Here is a 26792-nt window from a genome sequence, read left to right as displayed (position 1 = left end):
AATACAGCTGTGCCAAGAGGAGGTGCCCTGCACGATCCTGGCACAGTTACCAGTGGCTAACTTGCGATCGAGAGCTTTCCGATCATGTGACCGCCGTGAAAGCCAATCACGGCGGTCACATGTTTATGAACCCCCCCGCCTCCCAGCATCCTAAAACACCTCCCAGTGGTTTAGAATGCTGGGAGGCGCCGGCGCCAAGGGGTTAAACTTTTTTTTTTCATTACTTATTTTATTCTCAAAAAATATATTTTTACACGGTCTCTTCCTTTTTTTTTTTTCACAAGAAACATAAACATCCCTTGTGATAGCAATAAAGCATGACAGGTCCTCTTTATGGAGACATAAAGATGACTCCAGATCTCAAGCATCAGATTAAAAGAAAAAAAAACAAGAAAACACACAACATTGATTTCATGCCCCCCACTCCCCCAATTCTCCATAACCAGAAGTGACGAAATGCTTGTCGCTTCCAGTCTCCTAGACCATAGTGATGATCCCCGACATTTCAATCCCCGATCAACTCTATGGCAAGCCTCATCAACCAGCGGATCGGATCCCGGGCTCCCCGGTGAGACAGGTAAGCACGAGAAACAAGAAAACCGCACTGGCGAGGAGGAACGCGACCCTTCCCACTGCTTGTAAAAGTGATCCAGCAGCTAATCAACCACTCAGATCACTTTTAGAGGCCAGGGAATTGCCAGCTGAAAATGTTAATACCGGGGTTATGGCTGACAGCTGCAACCACAGTCCTGATATAACCACTTAGCACGACGTACCTATACATGATTGTATATCAAGTGGTTAAAATCATGCGTATTGCACATTTTTGCACACACCACTGCAATTCTGTGGGACTCAAAATGCCCCAAAATGCACCAATCTGCTTAAATCTAGCTACAAAAATAGTGCTAAAACCTTATTGAGCTCCAGGCGTTGTGGAGTGGAGATGTGAACCACCACTGTACAGATCTATTGATTTTTTTTCCTCCATGAACGTTTTGGAACTTCAAGTTGCGCGCTCCAAAAACCACTCAGGTGAGAATGGAGCCGAGGTTGGACTCACACTTGAGCGTAGTGGGAACTCGCATCCCCGCTCGTGTTTTTTGAAGGGTGTCCGGCCGTCACGCATAGGACAATCTATTCACTTGCATAAGGCCGCGCTACACGTGACATACGCACCAAAGAAGCCCCATAATCTTTTTTTGGAGTGAAGCATGGTGCGGTTTTTCAGCGTGTATTGTATGGTGTCCATTCCAGTGAGGACCTAAAACCACCACTAGGGGGTGAGAGTGTCCCCTGTGAAAGGAGTTTCTTCAATGTAGGAGGGGTGGTGTTCTATCAGAAACCACTACCCATCAGATCATAAAGTGTGTGGAGCACATAGCGCCGTGAAACGCATCGCACAAGAAGTATATTTAGGTCGGAACGTCACTTCCGTTACACAATCTGATGGGTAGCGATAAATTGATAGAAGTCCCAGAGGTGATAAAAGAGCAGGGGAGGCCCATCCATGTGTCCGGCCCCTTTCAGGACGTATGGATTCCAATGCGGGGTGAGTGTTTTTTTGAAGCACCAATTAGAGCCAGAGGCTTTAATAGGCTTCAATATAGGGTGGGCAAGGGTGATGCTTAGAATGCGCTCGGAGCCCACCCAGGTGTGTGAGAACAGCGAATGAATATTCATTATTCTCACACTGAATCTCCTCTCCGCCAATTAAGACCTGTTTCCCGATTGGCCGTAAGGAAAAGCATTCTGATTGGCTCCCGAGGAGGGAGGAGACGCTGCTTGTGATGCCTGCGGAGGAGAGCAGGGGAAGATGCCCGTGATTGCCCGCCATGGACGGGGTAAGTGCACAGACCAACCAAATCGACCGGGGGGGGGGGGGGGGGGCATGCATTGTTTGCCACCACTGTGAAAGAGTAGATCCTCTATGGCCTTGGAGGACTGAAGGGACGTCATGACTTCACTTCTGGTCCAGACTGGAAGTAAACAATTTTTTTTTTTTTTTAAAGCAAAAGATTACATTTTTTTTGTATCTTTTGCTTTTAAAAAGGTAAAGAAGAGATTTGGGGTCTTTTTGACCCCAGATCTCTCCATAAAGAGGACCTGTCATCCTTATTTCTATTACAGGGGATGTTTACATTTCTTGTAATAGGAATAAAAGTGATAAAAAAAAACAAAAAAAACAACAACTAAAATAAATTTAAAGCGCCCCCATCCCTCTGAGCTTGTGCACAGAAGGGAACACATACGTAAGTCACGCACGCATATGTAAATGTTATTCGCGCCATACATGTGAGTTATCACCGCGATCGTCATAGCGAGAGAAATGATCCTAGACCTGCTCTGTAACTTTAAACAAATAACCTGTAAATGCGTTTAAAGCATTGCCTATGGATTTTTAAGTACGACAGTTTGTTGCCATTCCACGAGTGTGAACACATTTTAAAGCGTGACATGTTAGGTATCTATTTACTCAGCAAATCATCATCTTTTATAGTTTATAAAATGAAAAAAAAAAAAAAAGGGGTATATATTGTGGGGTTTTTTTTATTTTATTTTTTTTTTTATTCATTCAAGTGTATTCATTCCAAAAAAAAAAATTGTGTTTGCAAAACTGCTGCATAAATATCGTGTGACAACGATCGCCATTTCATTCTGTAGGGTCTTTGCTTAAAAAAAAATAAAATTTATATATATATATATATGTTTGGGGGTTCTAAGTAATTTTCTAGCAAAAAAAAAAAAATACTAATTTTAATTTGTAAATAAAAAGTGTCTGGTCAGTAAGTGGTTAATGAAAAGTTTCTATAGAGGAGTAGAGGTCACAGACACTGCCATAGAGAGATGGGAGGGAAGTCAGGGACCCAATCACACAGCACTACAAGTCCCCTCCACCCCCCCACACCCCGACACCATGCTCACCCCGGATTCTGACATCTGCACGCTCATTATAGGGGTGCTCACATAGCAACCTCGTTTTTTTTCCCCCCCAAATATAAGGCCTATGCAAAAGCAGGAAAAGCATACGAGCAGCTGCAAAGCGCCGACTACCGGAGACCGCCGTGAGATATTCGCTGTGTGTTCCTAATATGGAGTCCGGAAAGGGTCAATCTCCCCCCGCGCTGCCTGAATGGTGGGACAGTCCGGATCCCCCCCATTCACACAGCGCGCTTACCTGACTGTGCGGTGGCTGGCCGGCAGGGGGCGGGACTGGAGCGAATCACCGAGGAGACGCAGGTGACGTCACTCCGCCTATCTCTCCATCTTTGCTTGTAATGAGAGAGGTGGGAGGGGCCGGGTGACCGAGCTGTCATGTGACTGCTATTCACCTTTGTAGGGGATCCGCTCATTACTGACAGTAAAGTTCCATTATTGCTACAGAGTGAGAAAGTACACAGACACAGCAATAGGAAACTCTCCTGATTATAGCCCCTTACAGGTTTATGTAATAATGTGCTACTACTGTGCACTGCACACTACCATATCTCCATACCTCCCAACTTTTTTAGATGGGAATGAGGGACACCTATCAGCAAAAGTATGCAGGCATAGGACACACCCTCTGCCACGCCCCCTTGAAGGAGAATTGTACAAAAAAAAACCAAGATTGGTTAAACCCACAATTGCTTTTTTACCACTATATTTCCTTTATATTGGCTTTTGGAATTTACAAATGCAGCAATTTAAAAAATCCGATCAAAGGTTTAGTGCTGGAAAACACTTTTTGATAGATAAAAAGTGCATTTTTAAAACATCTATATGGATCACACCAAAATGAGGGACAAATGAGGAGGAAAGAGGGACAGAGGGACATTGCTCCAAATCAGGGACAGTTGGGATCTATGATACTACCATATATGGCGTGTCACCGCCCCCTGCGCTTCCACCTTCACCTGCTCTTCTGGGTTCCCACTCTCCGGCCATTAGAATGCTGCTCTCTGCATTCACACTAAGGGCGGAGCTACTGCGCCTGATTCAGTGATATCACCATCTGCAGCCAATGGGAATATCCCCTAAACTGCGCACGCTTAGAAGATATTCACAGTACATCCAGCCAGGGCTGGGACAAGGGGTGGGCAGGAGGGACAGCTGCCCTGGGCCCAAGGGTTTACTGTAGAGATGGGGGCACCTTCCTTCTGTTACAAGGCTGACAGGAGTAGTGACAGCCACATCACTACTCCTGTCAGCCCAGCGCTGGGAGTGAGGAGGTGCACCTGGTGTGGATCTACCCTCACAAATTGTTGTAAATAACAGACTTTTACCATTTTAAAGAGACAACATAAGCATGTGCCCACTATTAAAAGTAAGCACTTCCACGTCAATGCAAAACCTGACTGACAGATCAGGATCTGCACGGTCATTTTGACAAGCAAATGATTGCTAGGTGTAGGATCCCCTAAACTTTCACATCATGAACAGGGTGGGGGCGCCAGATTTTGGCATCTTTGCCCTGGGCACCAGATGACCTTGTCCCGTCACTGCAGCCAGCTTATCTGTAGGTACACATATATATATAGTAACTACTTCTTTAACCACTTCACCTCTCACCCCCTATGGAGCAGAGCCATTTTTACATTTCTGCCATGCACCTGTTTATTCAGCAATAACTTTGTAATTGCTAGAGATAACAAAGTAATATATATATTGGGGGGTTTAACCTCTTCCCTCCCGTGCTATAGCCAAATGATGGCTACAGCGCAGGCCCACAGAGCCTGGAGGGCATCTATTGACATCCTCCCATGATGGCGCACATTGTCAGGCATCTTTGATCACTGTGTCCTTCGGGGTAAAGAGCCAATCACAGCAGCTCTTTACCATGTGACCAGCTGTGTCCAATCACACCTGATCACAGTGTAAACAGAATTTGCCCATTATCAGCAATCCTCTCCTCACACTGACAGTGTGTGAGGAGAGGAGAGTCGGTAACTGCCAAATCCACACAGCGGACATTTACACTGATAATCAGGGCACTGATCATTAGTGTCCTGATCAGAGCCATCTTTAATATTGATTGGACCATGGGCAAACATTTTCTTGGGCCCTACTAAATCCACTTATCAACTATTTGTGTGTACTCAAGAGGAAGCTGCCCTGGGCCCCACAACAGTGACTGGGCCCGGGGCAGCTGCCCCTTTTGCCCTGTGTTAAAGACGGCCCTGGTCCTGATTATCAGTGCAGCCCCAACAGTGCCCATAAGTGCTGCCATCTGTGCCCATCAGTGCAGCCTCACCAGCACGCATCAGTTAAGCGCTATATGACCGCCCCATAGCAGGGCGGCCGTTCTGCGCAGAATCATATACATTTTTATATATATGCGATTCTGTACTCCCGGGTTTTGGGCACGAGCGCACACCGCCAGCAATGTGATTTTTCATAGCGGGAGCTGATCAGTGGACCCAATGTCCATCGAGACCTGCCGATCATTCAGCACTGACAGAATGACAGTCTCCCTATGTAAACAAGGCAGACTGTCACTCTGTGAGTACAGAAGACATGGATTCTGTGAAGCAGGAACACCAAATCCAAGTAGTAAAAGCACCTCCCCCACAGTTAGTAAGCATTCCCTAGGCACATGTTTAACCCTTTGATTTCCCCAGATGTTAACCCCTTCCCTGCCAGTGTCATTAGTACAGTGACAGTGCATATTTTTAGCACCGATCATTGTGTTGGTGTTGCTGGTCCCCAAAAAATTTCAGTTAAGTGTCCGATTTGTCTGCCGCAATATCGCAGTCCCACAATAAGTCACATTACTAGTAAAAAAATAAATGAATAAAAATATCCCAAAGTTTGTAGACACTATAACTTTTGCGCAAACCAGTCAATATAAACTTATTGGGATTTTGTTTACCAATAATATGTAGCAGAATACATATTGGCCTAAATTGAAGAGGAAACTGGATTTTTTTACATTTTTTTATTGGATATGTTTTAGAGCAGAAAGTAAAACATGTTTTTTTTTTTTTTTTTAAAGATTGACGGTCATTCTATGTTTCTAGCGCAAAAAATAAAAATTGCAGAGGTGATCAAATGCCACAAAAAGAAAGCGCTTTACATATACATTGTACATTCACATCAGTCCCTACCCTCAATGAGCTTACACTCTAAGGTCCCTAACTCACATTCATACATACTAGGGACAATTAACCTACCAGCATGTCTTTGGAGTGTGGGAGGAAACCGGAGTACCCGGAAGAAACCCACGCAGGCACAGGGAGAACATGCAAACTCCAGGCAGGTAGTGTCGTGGTTGGGATTCAAACCAAAGTGGTTAAAGTAACGCAGTATTGCATTAAATGGCCTGATCAGGAGGGGGGGGGGGGGCTTTTGTAGGTGAATTGGTTAAGGAGAAAAATTACTTATTTAGAAAATTTTATAACATAAAATAAGATTATTTTTTTTTCAAAATGTTTTGCCTTTTTTCATTTGTTTAGCAAAAAATAAAAAACCCAGAGGTGAATAAATACCACCAAAAGAAAGCTCTATTTGTCTACAAAAAAAAGATAAAGATTTCCTTTGGGTACAGTGTTGCATGACCGCGCAAATGTTATTCAAAGTGTGACAGCACTGAAAGCTAAAAATTGGCCTGGGCAGGAAGGGGGTGAAAGTGTCGGGTATTAAGGTGGTTAAAGAGGAACTGCAGTCTGCTCATATAATTTGTAAAAAAAAAAATCTTTGCCGTTCTGAAGCTTCCCTCCAACCGCTTTGCATTTTATTTTATATATACTGTGATTCTGTACTTGCCAAATATGCTGCAAAAATCTCCCTCCATTGAGTCTGGCTGCAACCATTTTAACTGTGAGCAGCCGAAGCTGCTGCCTGTTCACTTCCTGAATTTACACAGAGGCACACCTGCAGCTCTTCAGCCCTGCAGCTCTCATTGGTCCTCTTTTGACTCATCCCTCCTTCCTTCCTGGCAAACTCTCATGAGAGTGAGAGAGCTGTGCATGATGTCATAACCCTAGGCTAATGACCAGACAAGAAACAGGAAGTGGGCTGTATAAGGTATTTATTGGCAGAAAACAAAATGTTTTACTATCCAAAAGGTAAAACAACAAGAGCAGAAGATTTAATAGATGGAAAGTTGAAAAAAATGACTGAAGGTCCGCTTTAAGGAGAAACAAGGCTTTCTTTTTATCATACTGTCTCACAACAATTTTTTTTTTGCAATCCTTAGACAAAAAAATGCAACAAAATGCACTTTTTTTTTTAGTAGTGTTAGTTTAAAAATAAATAGTGTTACTGTACATAAAATGTATACATTTTATTCTCTAATTTGTCCTATTTAAAATGACACTAAAATTAGAATTCTGGTACAAAGCATTGCACAGTTATATATGAAATAATGTGTTTTTTTTTTCAATTTTTTTAAATAGGAAATGTGTGAATACATTTTAAAGTAGAACTATAGGCAAAACTTTTTTTTTTCATTCTTGGTAGACTAAGACTTTGTTTCCACTAGTGTGACTTGTCATGTGACTTTGGACACGTAAAGTCGCATGACAAGTCGCAGCCCATTGATTTCAATGGCACCCGTTTCCATCTGTGCGACTGTGAAAATCGGCGACTTTGAAAAGTTACCTGCACTACTTTGATGCGGCTTTTGATGCGACTTTGATCCAGAGAGTGTAAAGTTGGATCAAAGCTGCACTCAAAGTCGCACTCTAAATCGTTGGGTTCGCAATAGTGGAAACGTAGCCTTAGGGAGGGTTATACCCACTGTCAGATTTTTTTTTGCCATCTGTGTCCCATTTTGGAGATTTACCTGCACTTCCTGTTTCATAGCCAACCAGGAAGTGAGAGAAAATCCCTGCAAAATAAGAGAATCCATTGGGACCCCCAGGTCACCAGAACCATTTTTCCTATTGGAAGATTTCCCCTCGATTACATTTCTGGGGACAACCCAAAATTTGGGATTTTCTTTTACTTTCACTTTCAGTGATAATGGTAAACAGGACAAATAGAGAGGGTCAATCTCCCTAATGGGGGCACAGACAGCATTAAGTACCTAATAGATCGGATTGGTTCGCAGATCGCAGTGCGAACAGTCAAATGGTGCAAGAATCGGATTGCATAGGTGTGAACACCCATGCAATCCGATTCCAGTGCGCACTAAAAAAGGGCCCTGCACCATTATGGTGCGAATGCAATGCGATTTCAGCCATACAGTTTGTATGGCTGCATTGGCATCGCACAGATATCGCACAGCAATGTGGTGCGAATCACATGCAATGTCTGTCATCGCACGTGTGAACCCAGCCTTAGTCTACTACATCAAATCAAAAAAAGTTATACTGCGCTATCCCTCTGATATATCTTCAAACTCTGTGTCTGTGAAAAACAAATGGTAAATTTGTGCTGCTGCAACCATAAATGAGAGACAACCCCCACTTCAAATAGCTAAATGGAATAGGCTGCGCTGCTTAATATGTGAACGTGATTATAACAATTTACCTTTACGAACACCACAGATTACCAGCCCTAATGGTTGCTGCAGTCGTGATGAAAAGTCAACCATTAGGGCTCGTAATCTGTGGTGTTCGTAAACGGGGAGCAAACAAAATGAGAGGGATTTGAGCACTAATACCCCAATCCTGTGAACTTAAGAGTGTGAACCGTGCAGAGACCCAGTGGCTGGGGGACACAGCCACCCGCTTACACGATCTCTGTGACAGGAGATCTAATCATCTGGTAAGGGGCGTTTTTTGTCAGAGGTGGAGGAACTTCTTATATCACCACGCTCCCCAGGGAGATATGTTTGTGCATGCCTCACTCTGCATCAAGATTGGTGTTTTCTTCTCTCACCATAAAGTTACTTCTCTTATAAGGACTGTTATTTGAGAGTTTGGACTTTGCAGCAGTATATGGTCCTCGATTCTGAGTTGTCACTGTTTTTTGCATTCACCTTGAATCGTGTAGTTTGTGGAGTTTAGTCTACATTGTTTTAATAATATTCATTTTATTTGTTTTTTTGTACACATTTGTCATCCATTTTGAGTGTTGTTTATCACCAGGAATGTGCTTGGCATGATTATACTCACCTGTTATAATCACGTTCACATATTAAGCAGCGCAGCCTATTCCATTTAGTCTACTACATACAAACTTTCAAGATAGGAACATGGGTTTGCATGTCCAGTCGTGTAAGTTAGGCCGGCCATTCACGGTTCGAATCTTGGCCAGTTCAGTAGGAACTGGCCGAGATATGAACTGTCAATGGACAGGCTGAATGTTTCACGTTGATCGATTGATCAACTTGGGTACAACCAGCCTGCTGGATTCTCTTTTGATTATAGCTGCTATAGCCGCTAGAGATAATCACTCTCTCCTCCTAGCGGGGACTGCCCCCACCCCCACTGTCTGTGTTGATGGGGGAATCGTGCACATTTCTTTCCTGCTTGGTTCCCATGGATGCTGGAAAATGTTTTACTGTATACAGCACTTTATCTTTATTTCAACCTTTTTTTTCCCATATATTATTTGTGTTATAAACCTATTACAGTAATATATTGGGCCGATTGTGTTGGTTGGGTGCTTTGTTGTACTTACAAATGTGCGCTCGGAATGGAACTTGTTTGTATGTAGGGGACTCACTGTACTGTCACAGCCGACAATTACAGTATACTTGGAGGAGGGGTGCCAGAAACAGGGCAGAGACATTGGACATGCTATACATGCCTTCTGCACAAGGCAAAAACTGGGGAGGTCATGTGACCACTGTGCTGGCTGCTCAGCCCCTCCCGCTGTAGCCCTTAGATGGGGGAGGAGAGCAGCCGGAGGTCACACGACTGGCCATTAAAGATCTCAGTTAACCACTTGACAACTGGGCACTTAAACCCCCTTCCTAACCAGACCAATTTTCAGCTTTTGGTGCGCTCACATTTTGAATGACAATTACTCAGTCATGCAACACTGTATCTTTATGAAATTTTTGTCCTTTTTTTCACACAAATAGAGCTTTCTTTTGGTGGTATTTAATCACCGCTGGGTTCTTTATTTTTTGCACCGTAAAAGAAAAAAGACCGAAAAATCTGTAAAAAAATACATTTTTCTTCATTTCTGTTATAATATTTTGCAAATTAGTAATTTTTCTTCATATATTTTGTCCAAAATTTATACCACTACATATCTTTGGTAAAAATAACCCAAATCGGTGGATATTATTTGGTCTTTTTGAAAGTTATAGAGTCCAAAAGCTATGGTGCGAATATCTGAAAATTGATCACACCGGAAGTACTGACGGCCTATCTAATTTCTTGAGACCCTAACATGCCAGAAAAGTACAAATACCCCCCAAATGACCCCTTTTTGGAAAGAAGACATTCCAAGGTATTTAGAAAGATGCATGGTGAGTTTTTTGAAGTTGTCATTTTTTCCCACAATTCTTTGCAAAATCAAGGTTTTTTTTTTACTTTTTTTTTTTTCCACAAAATTGTCATATTAGCAGGTTATTTCTCACACACCACATGTGCATACCACAAATTACACCCCAAAACACATTCTGCTATTACTCCCGAGTACGACGATACCACATGTGTGAGACTTTTACACAGCGTGGCCACATACAGAGGCCCAACATGCACGGAGCACCTTCAGGCGTTCTGGAGCACCCAGGCCAATTCTGACATTTCTCTCCTACATGTAAAAATCATCATTTATTAGCTAGAAAATTACTTAGAACCCCAAAACATTATATATGTTTTTTTAGCAAAGACCCTAGAGAATACAATGGCAGTCGTTGCAACTTTTTATCTCACACGGTATTTGCGCAGCAATTTTTTTAACGCTTTTTTTTGGAAAAAAAACAGTTTTGTGCTTTACAAAAACCAAAACAGTAAAGTTAGCCCAATGTTTTTGCATAATGTGAAAGATGAAGTTACGCCGAGTAAATAGATACCCAACATGTCACCCTTCAAAATTGCACGCGCTTGTGGAATGGCGCCAAACTTTGCTACTCAAAAATCCCCATAGGCGAAGCTTTAAAATTTTTTACTGGTTACATGTTTTGAGTTACAGAGGAGGTCTAGGGCCAAAATTATTGCACTCGCTCTACCGATCGCAGCGATACCTCACATGTGTGGTTTGAACACCGTTTTCATATGTGGGCGGGACTTACATATGCGTTCGCTTCTGCATGCGAGCACACAGGGACAGGGGCACTTTAAAATTTTTATTTTTTTTTTATTGTTCATTTTACTTTATTTATTTTAGTTTGATGCTTTTTTCCAAAAAAAAAAAAATTTTGACCACTTTTATTCCTATTACAAGGAATGTAAACATCCTTGTAATAGGAATATGGCACGACAGGTCCTCTTTACAGTGAGATATGGGGTCAATAAGACCCCACATCTCACCTCTAGGCTGGGAAGCCTGAAATAAAAAAAAAAAAAAAAACGATCCTGGCTTCGATCGTAGCTGTGAGTCGGTAGAAGCGCGGGAGGGGGGGACATCCCCTCTCGCCTCCCGTAAGAACGATCAAGCAGTGGAACAGCCGCTATGATCATTCTTATGGTGTAGGGAATCACCGGCTGAAAAAGCTGATATCTGAATGATGCCTGTAGCTGCAGGCATCATTCAGATATCCCCGCACAAAGTCAAGGACGTTGTATGACGGCGAGCGGGAAGTGGTTAAAACACCTTTTTTTTTTTAAACACAAAGTTGTCCATTTATACAATATTTCTACCACATTACATGTACATACCAAAAATGACACCCCAAAATAGATTCTCCTACTCCTCCTGAGTACGGCGATACCACATGTGTGAGACTTCCACAGCTTGGCCACATACAGGGGCCGAGTACAGCCGAGCATGGCTCAGCATGGCAGGGTATGGCTGGGTATGGCGGGGTATTGCGGAGTATGGCGGTGTATGGCGGAGTATGGCGGGGTATTGCGGAGTATGGTGGGGTATGGCGGGGTATGGCGGAGTATGGCGGGGTATTGCGGAGTATGGCAGGGTATTGCGGAGTATGGCGGGGTATGGCGGAGTATGGCGGAGTATGGCGGGGTATGGCGGAGTATGGCGGGGTATGGCGGAGTATGGCGGGGTATGGCGGAGTATGGCGGGGTATGGCGGAGTATGGCGGAGTATGGCGGGGTATGGCGGAGTATGGCGGGGTATGGCGGAGTATGGCGGGGTATGGCGGAGTATGGCGGGGTATGGCGGGGTATGGCGGAGTATGGCGGGGTATGGCGGAGTATGGCGGGGTATGGCGGAGTATGGCGGGGTATGGCGGAGTATGGCGGAGTATGGCGGGGTATGGCGGAGTATGGCGGGGTATGGCGGAGTATGGCGGGGTATGGCGGAGTATGGCGGGGTATGGCGGGGTATGGCGGAGTATGGCGGGGTATGGCAGGGTAATGCAGGGCTTTGCAGAGTGTTGTGGGGGTATTGCAGAGTAATGTGGGGCTTTGCAGAGTATTATGGGGGTATTGCAGAGTAATGTGGGGCTTTGCAGAGTATTATGGGGGTATTGCAGAGTAATGTGGGGCTTTGCAGAGTATTATGGGGGTATTGTAGAGTAATGTGGGGCTTTGCAGAGTATTATGGGGGTATTGCAGAGTAATGTGGGGCTTTGCAGAGTATTATGGGGGTATTGCAGAGTAATGTGGGGCTTTGCAGAGTATTATGGGGGCTTTGCAGAGTATTGCACAGCAGAAGGGATGGCTGAGCATGGATGGATGGATGGCTGGATGTCTCTGTGCAGCGCTGTGGGCACTACACATCCAGCCCACAGCGCTGCAGCCATCCATCCATCCCCCTCTCCGCTCACAGTGTACCGATCGGTACACAGGAGGGGAGGAGAGGAACCGGCGTCATCAGATGACGCCGGTCTGTTTACATGTGATCGCGCCGTCATTTGACGGCGCGATCACATGGTAAACGGCCGCGATCAGCGGCCATTTACCGGGATCCGGCGGTCACGGATGTGCTCGGGTGCGCGCCCCAGAGTTAAGCAACCGCCCTGCAGCCATCATTCGGCTATGGGCCGGTTGTTAAGTGGTTAAGGTAATGAGAGACATCGTTTTATACAAACATTTACATGGTGTAGGGGATGGATTGATCGAACAGAGGGGCTGGCAGTAATATTTCTTTACCTTTACTGCCAGTTATTAATAGCGGCAGCAGAGGGGGGCGGAGACGGCTCACACACACAGGAGCTGACAGACAGGGAGGGAGGGGGAGAGAGGAGAGTAGCGGAATGATGGATGGAGGCACCTAACCTGACCACAGTAATCATGGATCAGCAGCCATAATTACCGTGGTCAGCTCACAGAGTGGGACAGAGAAACATGCAGGATGAACCAGGTTTTTTTACAGCTTAGAGAAGGACAGATTAGACAACACAAGCACTGTACTGTTTAATCTGCTATAAGGGAACAGGATCTCTTTTTTTTTTTTAGTGTTACAAGTATTTTAAGCACTGTGTGCATGAGACCTAACTCAGCTACATACAATTTAGGAGCATCAAAATAAAAGGTGTTTTTTTTTTGTAAAGCAGTAAAATCCTGAGTAGAAATATTTTTTTTCTCTCTGCAGTCAGACTGTGCCCACACTGCATGGGTTAACTGCTTATTTTTTCAGGGGTGAGCACAAAGTTTATACTCACCTGATCCTTTGGAAAAACATGCTCACCCATGGTCCAGCAGTGGACTGTTCCTTTCTATGGAGCCTGCTCTGGGCGTGCTGATTTCAAGAACAGTCCATTTTCTAGACCGCTGGAGCGTGGGGGTGCCAGGGAGGTAAGGAACAGATAAGTATATCTCTGCTGTTTTCTCCCTTTAGAAAAAATGAGCAGTTAACCCTTGCAGTGCAGGTGCAGCCCCACTGCACGGGAAAAAAATATTTTGGCCTGGGGTTCAGCTTTAATTCTGGCAGGAGCCTGGATATTCCCCATACTGCTGCCAGAACACAGCAAAGTTTACTGTATGTAGCTAATGCTACTACCGTTCATCACAGCAGAGACAGCGGCATTATCAATCTGTAATAGAAAAGGTTATTTTGTTCAGCTTGGCTCAAACACACTATTTAGGCCTCATGTACACGAGACACTGTTAAACGCACGTTCAGAGGCAGTTGGACACTTTTTTCAACTGCCCCTGAACCCATTCAATGTTATCCTATGTGTCCATGTACACAGTCTCCTTTTTTGGCGTTTTTAGGCAGTTGCGTTTAACCTCGTTTTTCCAGAAGCAAAAAAATGGGTTCAGACGCAAAAGTTTTCCACGTTTCAGATGCCAAATGCGGCTAAACGCCAGCACCGTGTTTAGTCGCGTTTGCGTTTATAAGTGTTTTTAAAGGAACATTTTACAACCTGATTTTGGGGCCCCATATCTCGGGGCCACTTGGTGCTAAGAACCCCAGATTTTGTGTGCACAGACTAACACTATAACATATCCAAATTTGGGGTTCCTAGCACCAAGTGGCCCCGAGATACGGGGCCCCAAATTCGGGTCACAAAATGTCATTCTCTGCTGCAGAAGTGCTTGACATTTCGTGACCTGACTTTGGGGCCCCACATCTCGGGGCCACTTGGTGCTAGGAACCCCAAATTTGGTGTGCTAATACAGTTGGACTAACAATATAACATATCCAAATTTAGCACCAAGTGGCCCCAAGATATGGGGCCCCGAAATCGGGCTGGAAAATGTCATTCTCTGCTCTGCAGACACTTCTAGACGCAAACGCAGTAAAACGCAGCATGCAAACACGGCACAACGGCATTTCTAAACGCTGGTTTCAGCTTTTACAAACATGTGTTCAGCAGAGTTTGCACCGGCGTCTCGTGTGCATGAGGCCTTAAAGTGATATTAAGCTGTAAATCAATTTTAATTTACTGATCAGCTGCCAATACTGTATATATGGGGCTTCCTGCCCAGTTATTTATCCTGAATGCATGTGTCCTTTAGTGTTCTCAATGGCTTCTACTACCAGCCCCTAGATCAGTGATGGCAAACCTTGGCACCCCAGATGTTTTGGAACTACATTTCCCATGATGCTCAACTACACCGCAGAGTGCATGAGCATCATGGGAAATGTAGTTCCAAAACATCTGGGGTGCCAAGGTTCAACATCACTGCCCTAGATCATTACTGAGTCTTGTACTGACATAGGGGTGTTTGGAAGGAACCAAGTTTGCAGTAGTGTACGTTTCAAATGCTGGAGACAGTGCTACTTAAAGTGGATGTAAACCCAATGTCATCCTTTCTAAATGACTGCCATAGGGGTTATCTATAAGGATATACATGCCTCCTGCATGTATCTTTACCTGTCAAATGTCTCCCCTCTGTCTGTTATGAGACCCGAAAAACTGCAGATTCTGTGGGCGGGTCTGTTGTCTGGAGCTCGGTGGGTGGAGTCGTGATGTCAGTAGACTCCCCGCCCACCTCTACACTCCCCTTGTCAATATGCATTTTCTCCTGTGTATTTCCTACACTGAACTTCTGCTATGATCTCTAACATCCAGTGAAAAGACAGGAAAGTAACCACATGACTTCAGCATGCCAAATCATGGTAAGGTGTGGAACAGCCAATCCTTGCAGAGCTGCTGAAGAAAGGAGTGGGGGAGGGAATTAAAAAATAATGCATGTGTCTTAGGCTATTGCACGAGATGTAAATCACCTGTCACTCACAGCAAGGGGGAGGATTTGACAAAGTTTTTCTCAGTTTGTCAAGAATTATCTCACTGAACAATAAAAGAGGATTGCTCAGAGATGGATTAACTCTTTGTGGCAAGACTGGGCTCAAATGATAGGAAATATTATACTCTATAGTATGATTAAAAAAAAAAAAATTTCGGGTTTACATCCACTTTAAGGACAGCGGAGTTTGGACTTGCCGTCCACTGGAAAGGTAAGTGTTTTAGTGCCTTTTATTGCATGAACAACAATTTAGATTTTTTGGAACGCAACAGAGTAATTTGAATTTTTTGTCTGGCCGACTTTCAGGGGGAAATTTTCAGCCCAGCATTTACTGTACAATATGTTGTGTTTTAAATTAAAATATACTTCCAAAAAAAAAAAAAAAAAATACCAAAAAAAATAAACCAATGCTGTTGTGAATTAAAAGACACACACATACAAACACAATACATGTATTGCAAAACAGTCTTTTATTGTATCCGTGCCACACAAACTAGTGAAAAAAACTACCCTTTTCACAACATTTTCATTTAAATAAAACAACTTCAAGTACAATTGGTACAAAAAATGTCTGATCTTTTTTTTTTTTTTTTTGCCTCCAACAGGCCACTATACCACACAGTAGATAAAACACAGTGGTTACAAATGCCTTTTATTTTTTATTCTTTTTTTATATTATTATTACTGTTTTTGTGGCAAGGCAGATGAAGGGAAATGTATCTATGAAAAAATACTGTGTGTTAAGAAATCTGTCATACGTTTTGTCTCACATGGATACAAATGAGTATACTTTTTTTTTTTTTTTTTAGGCCTACTTGGCGGTAAATCATGTAACAAAATTAGAAAATAATGAAAATAATAAAATAATATAAAAAATAAAATAAAAATAATAAGAAAAAAAAAACAGAAACAAAATATCCCCTACACCCTGTTTTAAAGGCAGGCACTACCAATATAAGGGAGACTCCACAGTGTTGGTAGAGGATTCTGTACAAGCTATAAGGTTATTATTACCTGGCTAAAATAAAATGCTACAGTCCTTCTAAAACAGACATCATAATCAATGCCTGCAAACAATATGTACACATCATACATATTAAACAAGACTTAATATAAACAATTGTCAACAGTATATACAGATCTGTTTTTTTTTTTTCACCATCTTGAAATACAATTTGACTACATGAATGATGCAGCAATGTATACTTATATAAATGTACTACTTTACAGTAAAGTGTTGATGCCATTTTTAGCACAGCTGTGTAAACAGTTTTACTTGGCTTGTTTTTTTTTTTGTTTTTTTTTCTTTAGTGTTTTTTTTTCTTTAACATTCTCACTGTATTTTCAAGATTTAAAGCAATATTCCTTATTCTTCCTTTTCACAGAAAACGAAGATTCTTTCTGCCATTTAATTCATAAATAATCCATAAAATTAAATACATTCACTAACAATGAGCTACAAAGTAATATAAAAATAAACAAAATAACATTAAATCAATAAAAAATAGATATTTATCGAAAAGAGAATGGGCAACTGTTTTCCCTGGTACAGCTCAGGTGGTTGAAGAATCAGTGCGTTTAAATATATTTTTCTTTTACCTATTGCACTAAGACGCCTTTCTTAATTTATTTATTTTCTTCAAGATTTTTTTTTTTCTTTTTTCGGACGTATGTCCTTTCTAGTATGAGGCTGTAGTTGGTAAAATGCACAGGCCAAAAAAAGAAAAAGTAAAAATAATTGAACTAAGAACCGTAGTTGTAACTGGAGTGATTTGTAACACGTCACTCACGATCTGTAGGAGACTATTCGCATTTTAATTTGTGTAGAGATCATTCACATTGCTGGTCTTGTAATCCAAACGACAAGGGTGGAGGATTGTTAGGTGATTTCAGCTCATGCTAAAAATGTTTGTCCATCTTTTTTCAAAATGTGTCCGCATTTTGTGTCCCGCCCTGCCTATCTCAGAGTCATCTTCATTGAAAGTTTCACAGTTGTTAAAAACAAGTCTGACATCCAGAGCAAAAGACTCGAAGTTTGGATATCTGGAAAATAAAAAAAAACATTTTATAAATTATGGTTTGCTTAAGCACATTTACCCCTTACCAGGCATGGTATATTTTTACATAGGTTCAATGGTTCAGCTTGGACCAATGTAACTACAGTATATCAGGGCCGTCTTTAATATTGATTGGACCCTGGGCAAAACTTTTCTTGGGCCCCCCCCCAGTTTACTGAATCATATCAGGCAGCTATTGCGATTGGTTGCCAGAGGTTACAGTGTATCATTACCGCTCACTAACTGGTTGCTAGAGGTTACAGCACACATTATGGCTCACTGATTAGTTGCTAGAGGTTACAGCACATGATTTCTGCTTGTTGATTGGCTGCTAGAGATTACTGTGGATATGACCTCAGGGGGGCATGATATACATATCAATGCCACTGCCCGCCGCTATTTACATATGAATGCCGCCTCTATTTACATATGAATGCCGGCGATTTACATGTAAACACAGGGTCTGCAGGTGAGTCATCTGTACACAACAAAAGGGCAGAGCTGGGCAGCATTAGTAGCAGCACTTTACTCTGAGATATTGGGACACAGCACGGACTAAAACCTCAAGGGACGAGGGAATTTAAACCTTGGATAGTTGGCAAGTATGAGGCAGATGCTTTGGGCCCCACAACAATGACAGGGCCCAGGGCAGCTGCCCCTTTTGCCCTGCCTTAAAAAACGGCCCTGCAGTATATATGTGCCATACATGCCCGATCCCACTGGAAGCTGGAAATAAAAGTAAACACCACTACTCAAGTGATCTCTGTTTGCTTCAGGAACCCATGCTGGGGGGCTGCCGTGTTGCATTCTGAATACAGGAGGCTGGTCTCTCAGCACAAGTGCCATTCAGAGAATACTTTGCATTTTCTGAGTGAATGCAAAGCGTTGTCTGAGTGGATGAGATGGAGAGGCGGGGCAGTGACATCACACTCTACATCTCACCCGATCAGATAATGCTTTGCATTTATTCAGCAATTTGAGATCACTGTAGTAGCAGTGTCTACTTTAGTGATTTTCAGCTTCCAGGGGCATCAGCCAGTTATGGTGTATACATAGTTAGAGAAAAAACAGTTTGATGGGAATTGAATATGTGGGACTGCCAACATCCTGAACGTAGAGAGAAAGGATATGCAACTAGGGTTGCCACCTCATCAATTTAAACCCAAACACATATTAATTGCACAGGTTCTGTGGCTGATTAGGTGTTAATTAAACTCACTTGGTGCCTTATCTGCAATAATTAGCCTCAGAACCTGTGTAACTAATATGTGTTTGGGTTTAAAGGGATGAGGTGGCAACCCTATATGCAACAAGTGCAGCAAGAGCCACCCCCTTGGACTTTTAAGGCAGAAATGGGAGTAACAGAGTAAATAAATAGAAGGTAAGGAAGTGCCACTTTTATTAAGTATATAATGTGATATCGTGTATACATAGTTACATTGGTCCAAACTGGACCAATGTAACTATGTTAAAAGATAGCATACATTCAATTGTTTGTTGAAAGTACATGTCCAGCAAAGCTTTTTTTTAGCTATGGATAGAGTGATAATGAACTAGAACCCAGGAACATATGTACAGGCGTCGCAGGGGGGGGGGGGGGGGGGGGCGCCATTGCAACCCAGCCCCATGCTACAGGGGGCCCCCTGTACACCTGTATAGGTGGGCAGCAGGGGCTGCGGCATGTAGAGGAACCAATTCCTCCATGTAGCCCCTGAATGCCCGCTTCTCCTCCTCTCCCTCCCGCAGACATTCAGTGGCTGCAAGAGGGAAATGGAGAGCATTGGTTCCTCTACAAGGCGCTCCTGCCGCCTTCCTATCCCTTATCCTGCTGCCCCGGGCCCCTGTGTGCTTCCTTGGTCCCCCACAGCGCTGTCAGGTTTCCCACTCCCACCTCCCGCCGGCTGCTGCGGGTATCTGTCAGGATGGAGAGCAGGGAAAGGGGCCGGTAAATGTGTCATTCACTGGCCCCTTCCTTGTCTTATTGAATAGTGATTGGTACTGATATTAATAAAAAATCGGTACTGAATATTTAAAAATAAGATAAAACAAAACAAAGTGGTAAAAAATAATCAATAGTAAAACAACAAAAATAAAAAACTACTGATACTATTGGCGGAACTACCGCACTTGCGACTGGGCTCTGACGTTCCGCCACTGTGGGGGGACCCCGAGACGACAGAAAGGTGGCCCACTGCGGGACTGTAATAAAGGGTCCCACAATGGGAGTAACTGGATTAGTGGGAGGGGCCCCAGTGGGGGGGCCCTTCATGGTTACGCCTCTGCAAGAAAGCTTACTTCCTGTCCTGCTGATAACAGTTTCACCAGACAGAAAATAAGAGAAAATCTCCAACAGAGAGAAAAGCTTTATATTAGTATGGCAGGGAAAGGTTAGGACCCCAGCCAGCTTTTTAATCCTGTGTCACCATGGCAGATTTTCCTTCAATTCCTGTATGGTGCAACTTTTGTCATGATGACCATAAAGTGAAAGGGGAAATCTCTCCATAGGCCATAACAACACACCAGTGACAGTATAGCTTTACAGGGCTGAATAGGCCTTGCTTGCACTGTGCTGATCCCTATCACTGTGTTGGGAAAAAAACAATTCTGCAGCATTTCCATTAGTGAGGGAGCTGCAACTTGCTGATCCAATCAACCATACTGTGGAAGCAAGCAAGCATTTACTTTGCACTTTTTAGCAATCCTGTCATGGTGCCATTGGCCACAGGATGGCAAGTATAACATGGGTCTAACTAAGCCTGGATGGAAGTAAAAACTTCCTCACTTTAAAATTAAAAAGGAAAAATTATTTTGTCTGGGCATACATTGTACATCAAATAAGTACAAGATGGGCTTTTAATGTATGTTGATGGTATTGCTGTTTGCTCCTTGCAATGTTATTTTTTTTTCACTAAGTGAGCCCATAAGTATTTTGCACATAGTATATTATTGGTTTCATCTTTATATACGTGCCTGAAATTATGGTAAGTATTTCAGAGGTATGTCAGAGTTACACCTGAAAGGTGTCTTGCTTTTACACAGCAAAGAATTCTTACTTACTTCAGAAAACTGTTTGACATATACTACTGTTCTGTTAGTGGTATGCAACCTTAAATTACGATATTGGGGAACATCGGTCATACTTACTGCCCACTGCTAAGCTTTTCTCGAATCGTTGCAAAGTCCATGGGCTTCCTGATGACCTTTTTGTAGCCTGGGACAAGTTTCAAGTTAACAGGAAGCAGAAAAGGCCAGGCATCCTCATGAGATTCCATCTCTGACAAAATTGCACTGATTAAAAAAAAGAATAGCTTTAAGCAAGACAGACTCCAGCAACTTTCCAAGCAACACATATTGATTTTTTTCAGATGTATCTGAGACTGCATGACATTTGTATAAAGCCATTGCCACACATTCTCACTGTAGTTTCTAATCCATTAAAGATCTCCTAGAAGAATCTCATGTGAGGCTTTTATTAAGTTCATGGTGTAGTTTGCGTCATCTTGGCTATTTATCAATCCTCGCTATATATAGGTTGAGAGTCACTAGCTTGTAAACTGGAGGCATACAGTTATAATGAAATAAAGCAGAAAAAGTGAAGGCTGGCAAGATATTCAATTAGCATTTAGTACACATAAAGGTGAATACACCACCTTCAATGATCAATAAAATAACAAATAAAGGTGCAGCGCTTCACAGTATTTAATAAATGTCCGTGTGTTAAGTACAGTGGCGGCTGGTGGTATATATTTTATTTTGGGGGGGGCGCAAACAATGCACCCACAGCGCCTCCTCCTCCTAGGCGACCAATAGGATCGCTTCACCTCTCGGTCAATCGGGTGGCGGGTCTCAGGACCCGCTTCCTGTTTGCCTGGAAGGAGAATTAGGAAAACAATAGCGAATAATAATTTGCTATTGTCACATAACTGGGTGGGCTCAGGGGCGCAATGCTCTGCGCCACGAGCCCACCCTTTTTGGAAGCCAATTAGAGCCTCAGGCTCTAATCATGTGCTTCTAAAAAAAACAAAAAAAACACCGTTGGAATCCATGTGTCTGGCGCCCTGCATGTGGATTAAGGGCCAGGCACATAGATTAGGGGGACAGTGCCCCTACTGCCCCATATGGACGGGCTGCCACTGGTTAAGTAGATAACTAGAGTCCCAAATGTAAACAATCCTAGTAGGCAGAAAGTCCTTAATAGGCTCCAAAAACCAACCATGACAGTGTAGTGTCCCAAAACACCAGAAAACAAATAAAAAACAGCATACAATCATGGGCAGCAGGTGAACTTCATGGAGGACCGGCAAAAAGATGGCCGCCTCTCCAAGCACAAGGACATGGCGATGATGACATCAGCGTGTAGGCCTGCAGGCCTAGATTTTATGCTGGTTTTTATTCATTTTCTGGTGAGTGTTTTGGCACGCTACACTGTTACAGTTGGTTTTTGGAGCCTATTAAGGACTTTCTGCCTACTAGGCTTGTTTACATTTGGGACTCTAGCTATCTACTTAACACATGGACATTTATTAAATACTGTGAAGCACTGCACTCTTATTTGTTATTATACAGTTATTATTATTATTCAGGATTTATATAGCGCCAACAGTTTACGCAGCGCTTTACAATATAATGGACTTAATTATAAAAAAAGGAGAATAAACATTTGCCCCCCTCATAGACTGATGTAGTGGATACAGCTCTACCCTTGTCCTTCAGAAAATCATCTTCATACTGCTGAACTCACAATTGCACAAGTTTTCTCTCAAATCTCTCTCAAATACAAGCTTTTTTCTGCTATTCTCAGATTTCCTGTTCTAGGGTGGCTTTGTGCGCTCTCTGTGCCCACCTTGTGTATGTGAATGAAGCCACCTTTTCCCGCCCCTGAGATTTGCAGCATACACAGGCATTAACTGGGTATGAGATATGCAATATGAGATATTCATACTTACATTGGTCCGGCATGCTAAAAAAATAATACCTAAACTTCTCCTGCAGTGGTTAACAGGGAGCCTTGCAGTGTTGGGCTCCTGAGTTCAAAATGCATCACACTACTATAGATGCACAGAATTTATATGTTTTATGGTTTTCCCTTTCATAGTCCAAAACATAGTGGCGGGTGAATTGGATTGTAACCAAAGTGGTTTGCATGTGTGACTGTGCCAGGGAAGTTCTTTAAGTGGCTAAGTTACTTAAACCAAAATGTCTCACCTGCAGAGAGCCAGTTCCTTAGCATCATCCTTGGTGTGGTGTTTTGACTTCTTAGATGCAGGCGAAGTCTCTTGTTTTGAGGGACTAGAGTTATTTTCTTCTATTTTTCTTTTTTTAGGATCTTTGCTCCCCTTTTTTCCAGAGCCACCAGTAGTTGCAGTATCTTCATCCTCTGCTTCCCCGGATGCCTTTTTTCCTTTCTTCGGCTCACAACTCTTTTTCCCTTTTAAATTGGCCTTCTTCATTTTTAAAGTCTGTCCGCTTGCCTAAAATGCAACCAACACACTGTTTTCTAAGGGTAACTGATGACTACTACACAATTAATTTAGGTGGAAATAAAAAAACTGTGGCTTCAGAATGCACAATAAACATTCTCATAAGTAAATGTATTGGATTTAATGAATATTACAAGTAGAAACATTATTCAGTCTTGCAAGGGATGCTAAAGTACCCCTGGAACAACAAGGTGATATATGAATTTACCTCCAAGCATGCTCTGGGTACCACTTTTGGGCACATCTGTAACAGCTGCCGAGCATGCCCAAGAGGGATAATATGATATGGTATGCTCAAAAAACCTTACCTGGCTCATTGTAATCCACATATAAGGAGTTCATTAGTTCTCTTACCTTAGCAATGCAGGCAGGACAGAACCAGTCACCCTCTGGTATAGCAGTGATTTTGGGCTTGTGGCAGTATGTGTGACATCCTTTATCACATCCATCACACAAAAGCAGCAATTCTTCATTATCTCCTTTGCGGCATATTTGGCAGTACTGCAACACACACATTAAACAAGAGCAATGAACAACAGTAGGTGGGAGAGAAATCATTATTGTACAGTAACATTTCTACACCATCCCAATTCTGATTTACGAGTATTATGATACATTTTGAAGTGAACCCTACATTATCTATAGTAAAAATACAGATAAATATATCTCTATCTTGCATCAGTAATCTTCAACCTTTACTTAACTTCCGCTTTATCGAGAGATAAATTAAAGGGGAGACCTAGTCAAGTAGTAGCTTTGTATCCCTATTCATGGCTTACGTAAAGATTACAATAGGCATAGAGAATTCACCCCATTTGCATTACTGCATAGAATGATCCCTCTCTGTGTTTGCCCACTACTGTCTTGGGGATCATCCCTCTCTGTTTTTTCCCCATTATTGTCTTGGGGATGATCCCCTTCTGTCTTTGTTCCGCTACTGTGTTGGGGATGATCCCTCTCTGTCTTTGCCCCACTATTGTCTTGAAGACGATCTCTGTCGATCTTTGCCCCATTACTGTCTTGGGGATGATCCCTATCTGGTTTTGCCCCACTACTGTCTTGCAGATACCTCTATGTCTTTGCCCTACTGCTGTTTTGGGGATGCACCCTCTCTGTCTTTGCCCCATTACTGTCTTGGGGATGATCCCACTCTGTCTTTGCCCCATTACCATTGTGCAGATGATCCTTCTCTGTCTTTGACCCACTACTGTCTTGCAAAGGATCCCTCTCTGTCTTTTGCCAACTACAATCTTGGAGATGATCCCTCTCTGTCTTTGCCCCACTACTGTCTTGTGGATGATCCCTCTCTGTCTTTGCTCCATTACTGTCTTGGAGATGACCCCTCTCGGCCTTTGCCCCATTACTGTCTTGGGATAATCCCTCTCTGTCTTTGCTCCACTACAATCTTGGAAATGACCATTCTCTGTCTTTTTTCCATTACTGTCTTGTGGAGGATCCCTCACTGTCTTTGCTCCACTAGTGTCTTGCAGATACCTCTATGTCTTTGCCCCACTACTGTCTTCGGGATGCGCCCTCTCTGTCATTGTCCCACTACTGTCTTGTGAAAGATTCCCCTCTGTCTTTGTCCCACTACTGTTTAGTTGATGATCCCTATCTGTCTTTGCCCCACTATTGTCTTGCGAATAATCCCTTTCTGTCTTTGCCCCACTATTGTCTTGCAAAAGATCCGTCTCTGCCTTTGCCCCACTACAATCTTGGGAATGATCCCTCTCTGTGTTTGCCCCATTACTGTCTTGTGGATGAGCCCTCTCTGTCTTTGTCCCACTACAATCTTGGGAATGATCCCTCTCTTTCCTTGCCCCACTAATGTCTTTCAGATGATCTCTGCCTGTCTTTGCCCCATTACTGTCTCAGGGATGACCCTTCTTGGTCTTTGCCTGATTACTGTCTTGGGATGATTTTTCTCTGTCTTTGCCCCACTACTGTCTTGTGGATGATCCCGCTCTGTCTTTACCCCACTACTGTCTTGTGAAAGGTTTCCTCTCATTCCTTGCCCCACTACTGTCTTGTGGATCATCCCTCGATCTTTGCCCCATTACTGTTTTGGGATGCTCCCGCTCTGTTTTCGTCCCACTACTGTCAAGTTGATGATCCCTGTCTGTCTTGCAGATACCTCTATATCTTTTCCCCACTACGGTTTTGGGGATAAACCCTCTCTATCTTTGCCCCATTACTGTCTTGCGGATGATCTCTCTCAGTCTTTGCCCCATTACTGTCTTGGGGTTGATCCCTCTCGGTCTTTGCCTCATTACTGTCTTGGGATGATCCCTCTCTGTCTTTGCCCCAGTACTTTATTGTGGATGATTACTATCTATCTGTCTTTCCTCACTAGTGTCTTGCAGATATCTCTATGTCTTCGCCCCACTATTGTCTTGAAAATGCACCCTCTCTGTCTTTGCCCCACTATTGTCTTGCAAATGATCCCTCTCTGTCTTTGCCCCACTACAATTATAAATGTGCTAAATGACTGATGATAATCTGTTAGCAGTATCCTGACCAACTCTACTAAACAGGAATAATTTGCAAAGTCAAGAAAGAGAGGAGTACAGTCAATAAAAACTGGTTATTCTGTAAACCTTTCAGTTCAGGGTTGGAGTGTCAAGCGTTTGAGCGTTAATGGATTTCATTAGCCAGCATATTCATTTATTCTGACCATTGTAATGCAAGAACAATAAATGTGTTTAAGTGTGTTTATATGCATTTAGCCACATTCAGCGTTTTTTTTTCTGCTCTTTAGCTCCTCTCCCGAATTCGCCTTTGGTGGGTTTTTTTTCAGCCTGTAAATGCTCCTCTTCTAATACTCCTGTAAACATCTAAGTGTGATTTTAGATACGTAGGCTAACATAGAGAAGCTTTTACAGGCTAAAAAGAAAAACAGCTTGTAAAAGTAGCGTTTTTTAAGCCCAGTGTGCATGAGGCCTAACTGTCATTGGATCACTGGCTGATCAGCTATTGCTGTTTGAATTCAGTTGGGTTTGATATTCCCAAATACATGGTTCCCCTAGACATTACTGGTGCAGGAGAAGAAGGTGTCTCCCGAGCAAACAATTCACAGAAAATTATCTTTCCAAAACCAGAGGCCTCCAATGAATTGATATAGAGAGTTCTTGATTAATTTGGACTCTGCTATGTTGATTGGCCATGGAGTAATTTTGTTGATCATTTTTCATTGCTTGAATAGATACATGTGTACATACTATAGAACGGATTATAACAGATCAGCTTTGTTTAATTGCTTGCATCTAAGACTGATTAATAATCAGTATTTTCAGTTGATTGCAAAGCTAATACCAATACTTTGGGGGTTATTTACGAAAGGCAAATCCACTTTGCACTACAAGTGCAAACTGCACTTGAAATTGCACTGAAAGTGCACTTGGAAGTGCAGTCGCTGTAGATCCGAGGGGGTCATGCAAGGAGAATAAAAAACAGCATTTTAGCTTGCACATGATGGGATAATAAAATCAGCAGAGCTTCCCCTCATTTCAGATCTACCCCTCAGATTTACAGCGACTGCGCTTCCAAGTGCAATTTCAAGTGCACTTTAAACTTGTAGTTTGCACTTGTAGTGCAAACTGGATTCGCCTTTC

General features: G+C 42.9%; 2 protein-coding genes across 22 annotated transcripts in view; both read right to left on the bottom strand.

The window, feature by feature from the left end:
• Positions 1 to 3280, bottom strand: part of WDSUB1 (WD repeat, sterile alpha motif and U-box domain containing 1) — a 66812-nt gene extending 63532 nt beyond the window's left edge. The window contains exon 1 of the mRNA XM_073634103.1: positions 3179 to 3280. The gene's annotated coding sequence lies outside the window, so the exon portion shown is untranslated. The remainder of the gene's footprint in view (positions 1 to 3178) is intronic.
• Positions 3281 to 16097: 12817 nt separating this feature from the next.
• Positions 16098 to 26792, bottom strand: part of BAZ2B (bromodomain adjacent to zinc finger domain 2B) — a 441294-nt gene continuing 430599 nt past the window's right edge. For all 21 annotated transcript variants that reach the window (XM_073634094.1, XM_073634089.1, XM_073634092.1 and 18 more), the window contains 4 exons: positions 23536 to 23682; positions 22907 to 23172; positions 20846 to 20989; positions 16098 to 17687 (listed from right to left, as the gene is read on the bottom strand). In XM_073634094.1, coding sequence (XP_073490195.1) covers positions 17534 to 17687; positions 20846 to 20989; positions 22907 to 23172; positions 23536 to 23682 — 711 coding nt within the window. In that variant the 3' untranslated portion in view covers positions 16098 to 17533. The remainder of the gene's footprint in view (positions 17688 to 20845; positions 20990 to 22906; positions 23173 to 23535; positions 23683 to 26792) is intronic.

The sequence above is a fragment of the Aquarana catesbeiana genome, linkage group LG06 (assembly GCF_042186555.1).
Source record: "Aquarana catesbeiana isolate 2022-GZ linkage group LG06, ASM4218655v1, whole genome shotgun sequence".
Taxonomy (NCBI): Eukaryota; Metazoa; Chordata; class Amphibia; order Anura; family Ranidae; genus Aquarana; species Aquarana catesbeiana.
The sequence above is the reverse complement of the archived record's forward strand: the minus strand, read 5'-3'. Positions and strand labels throughout refer to the sequence as shown.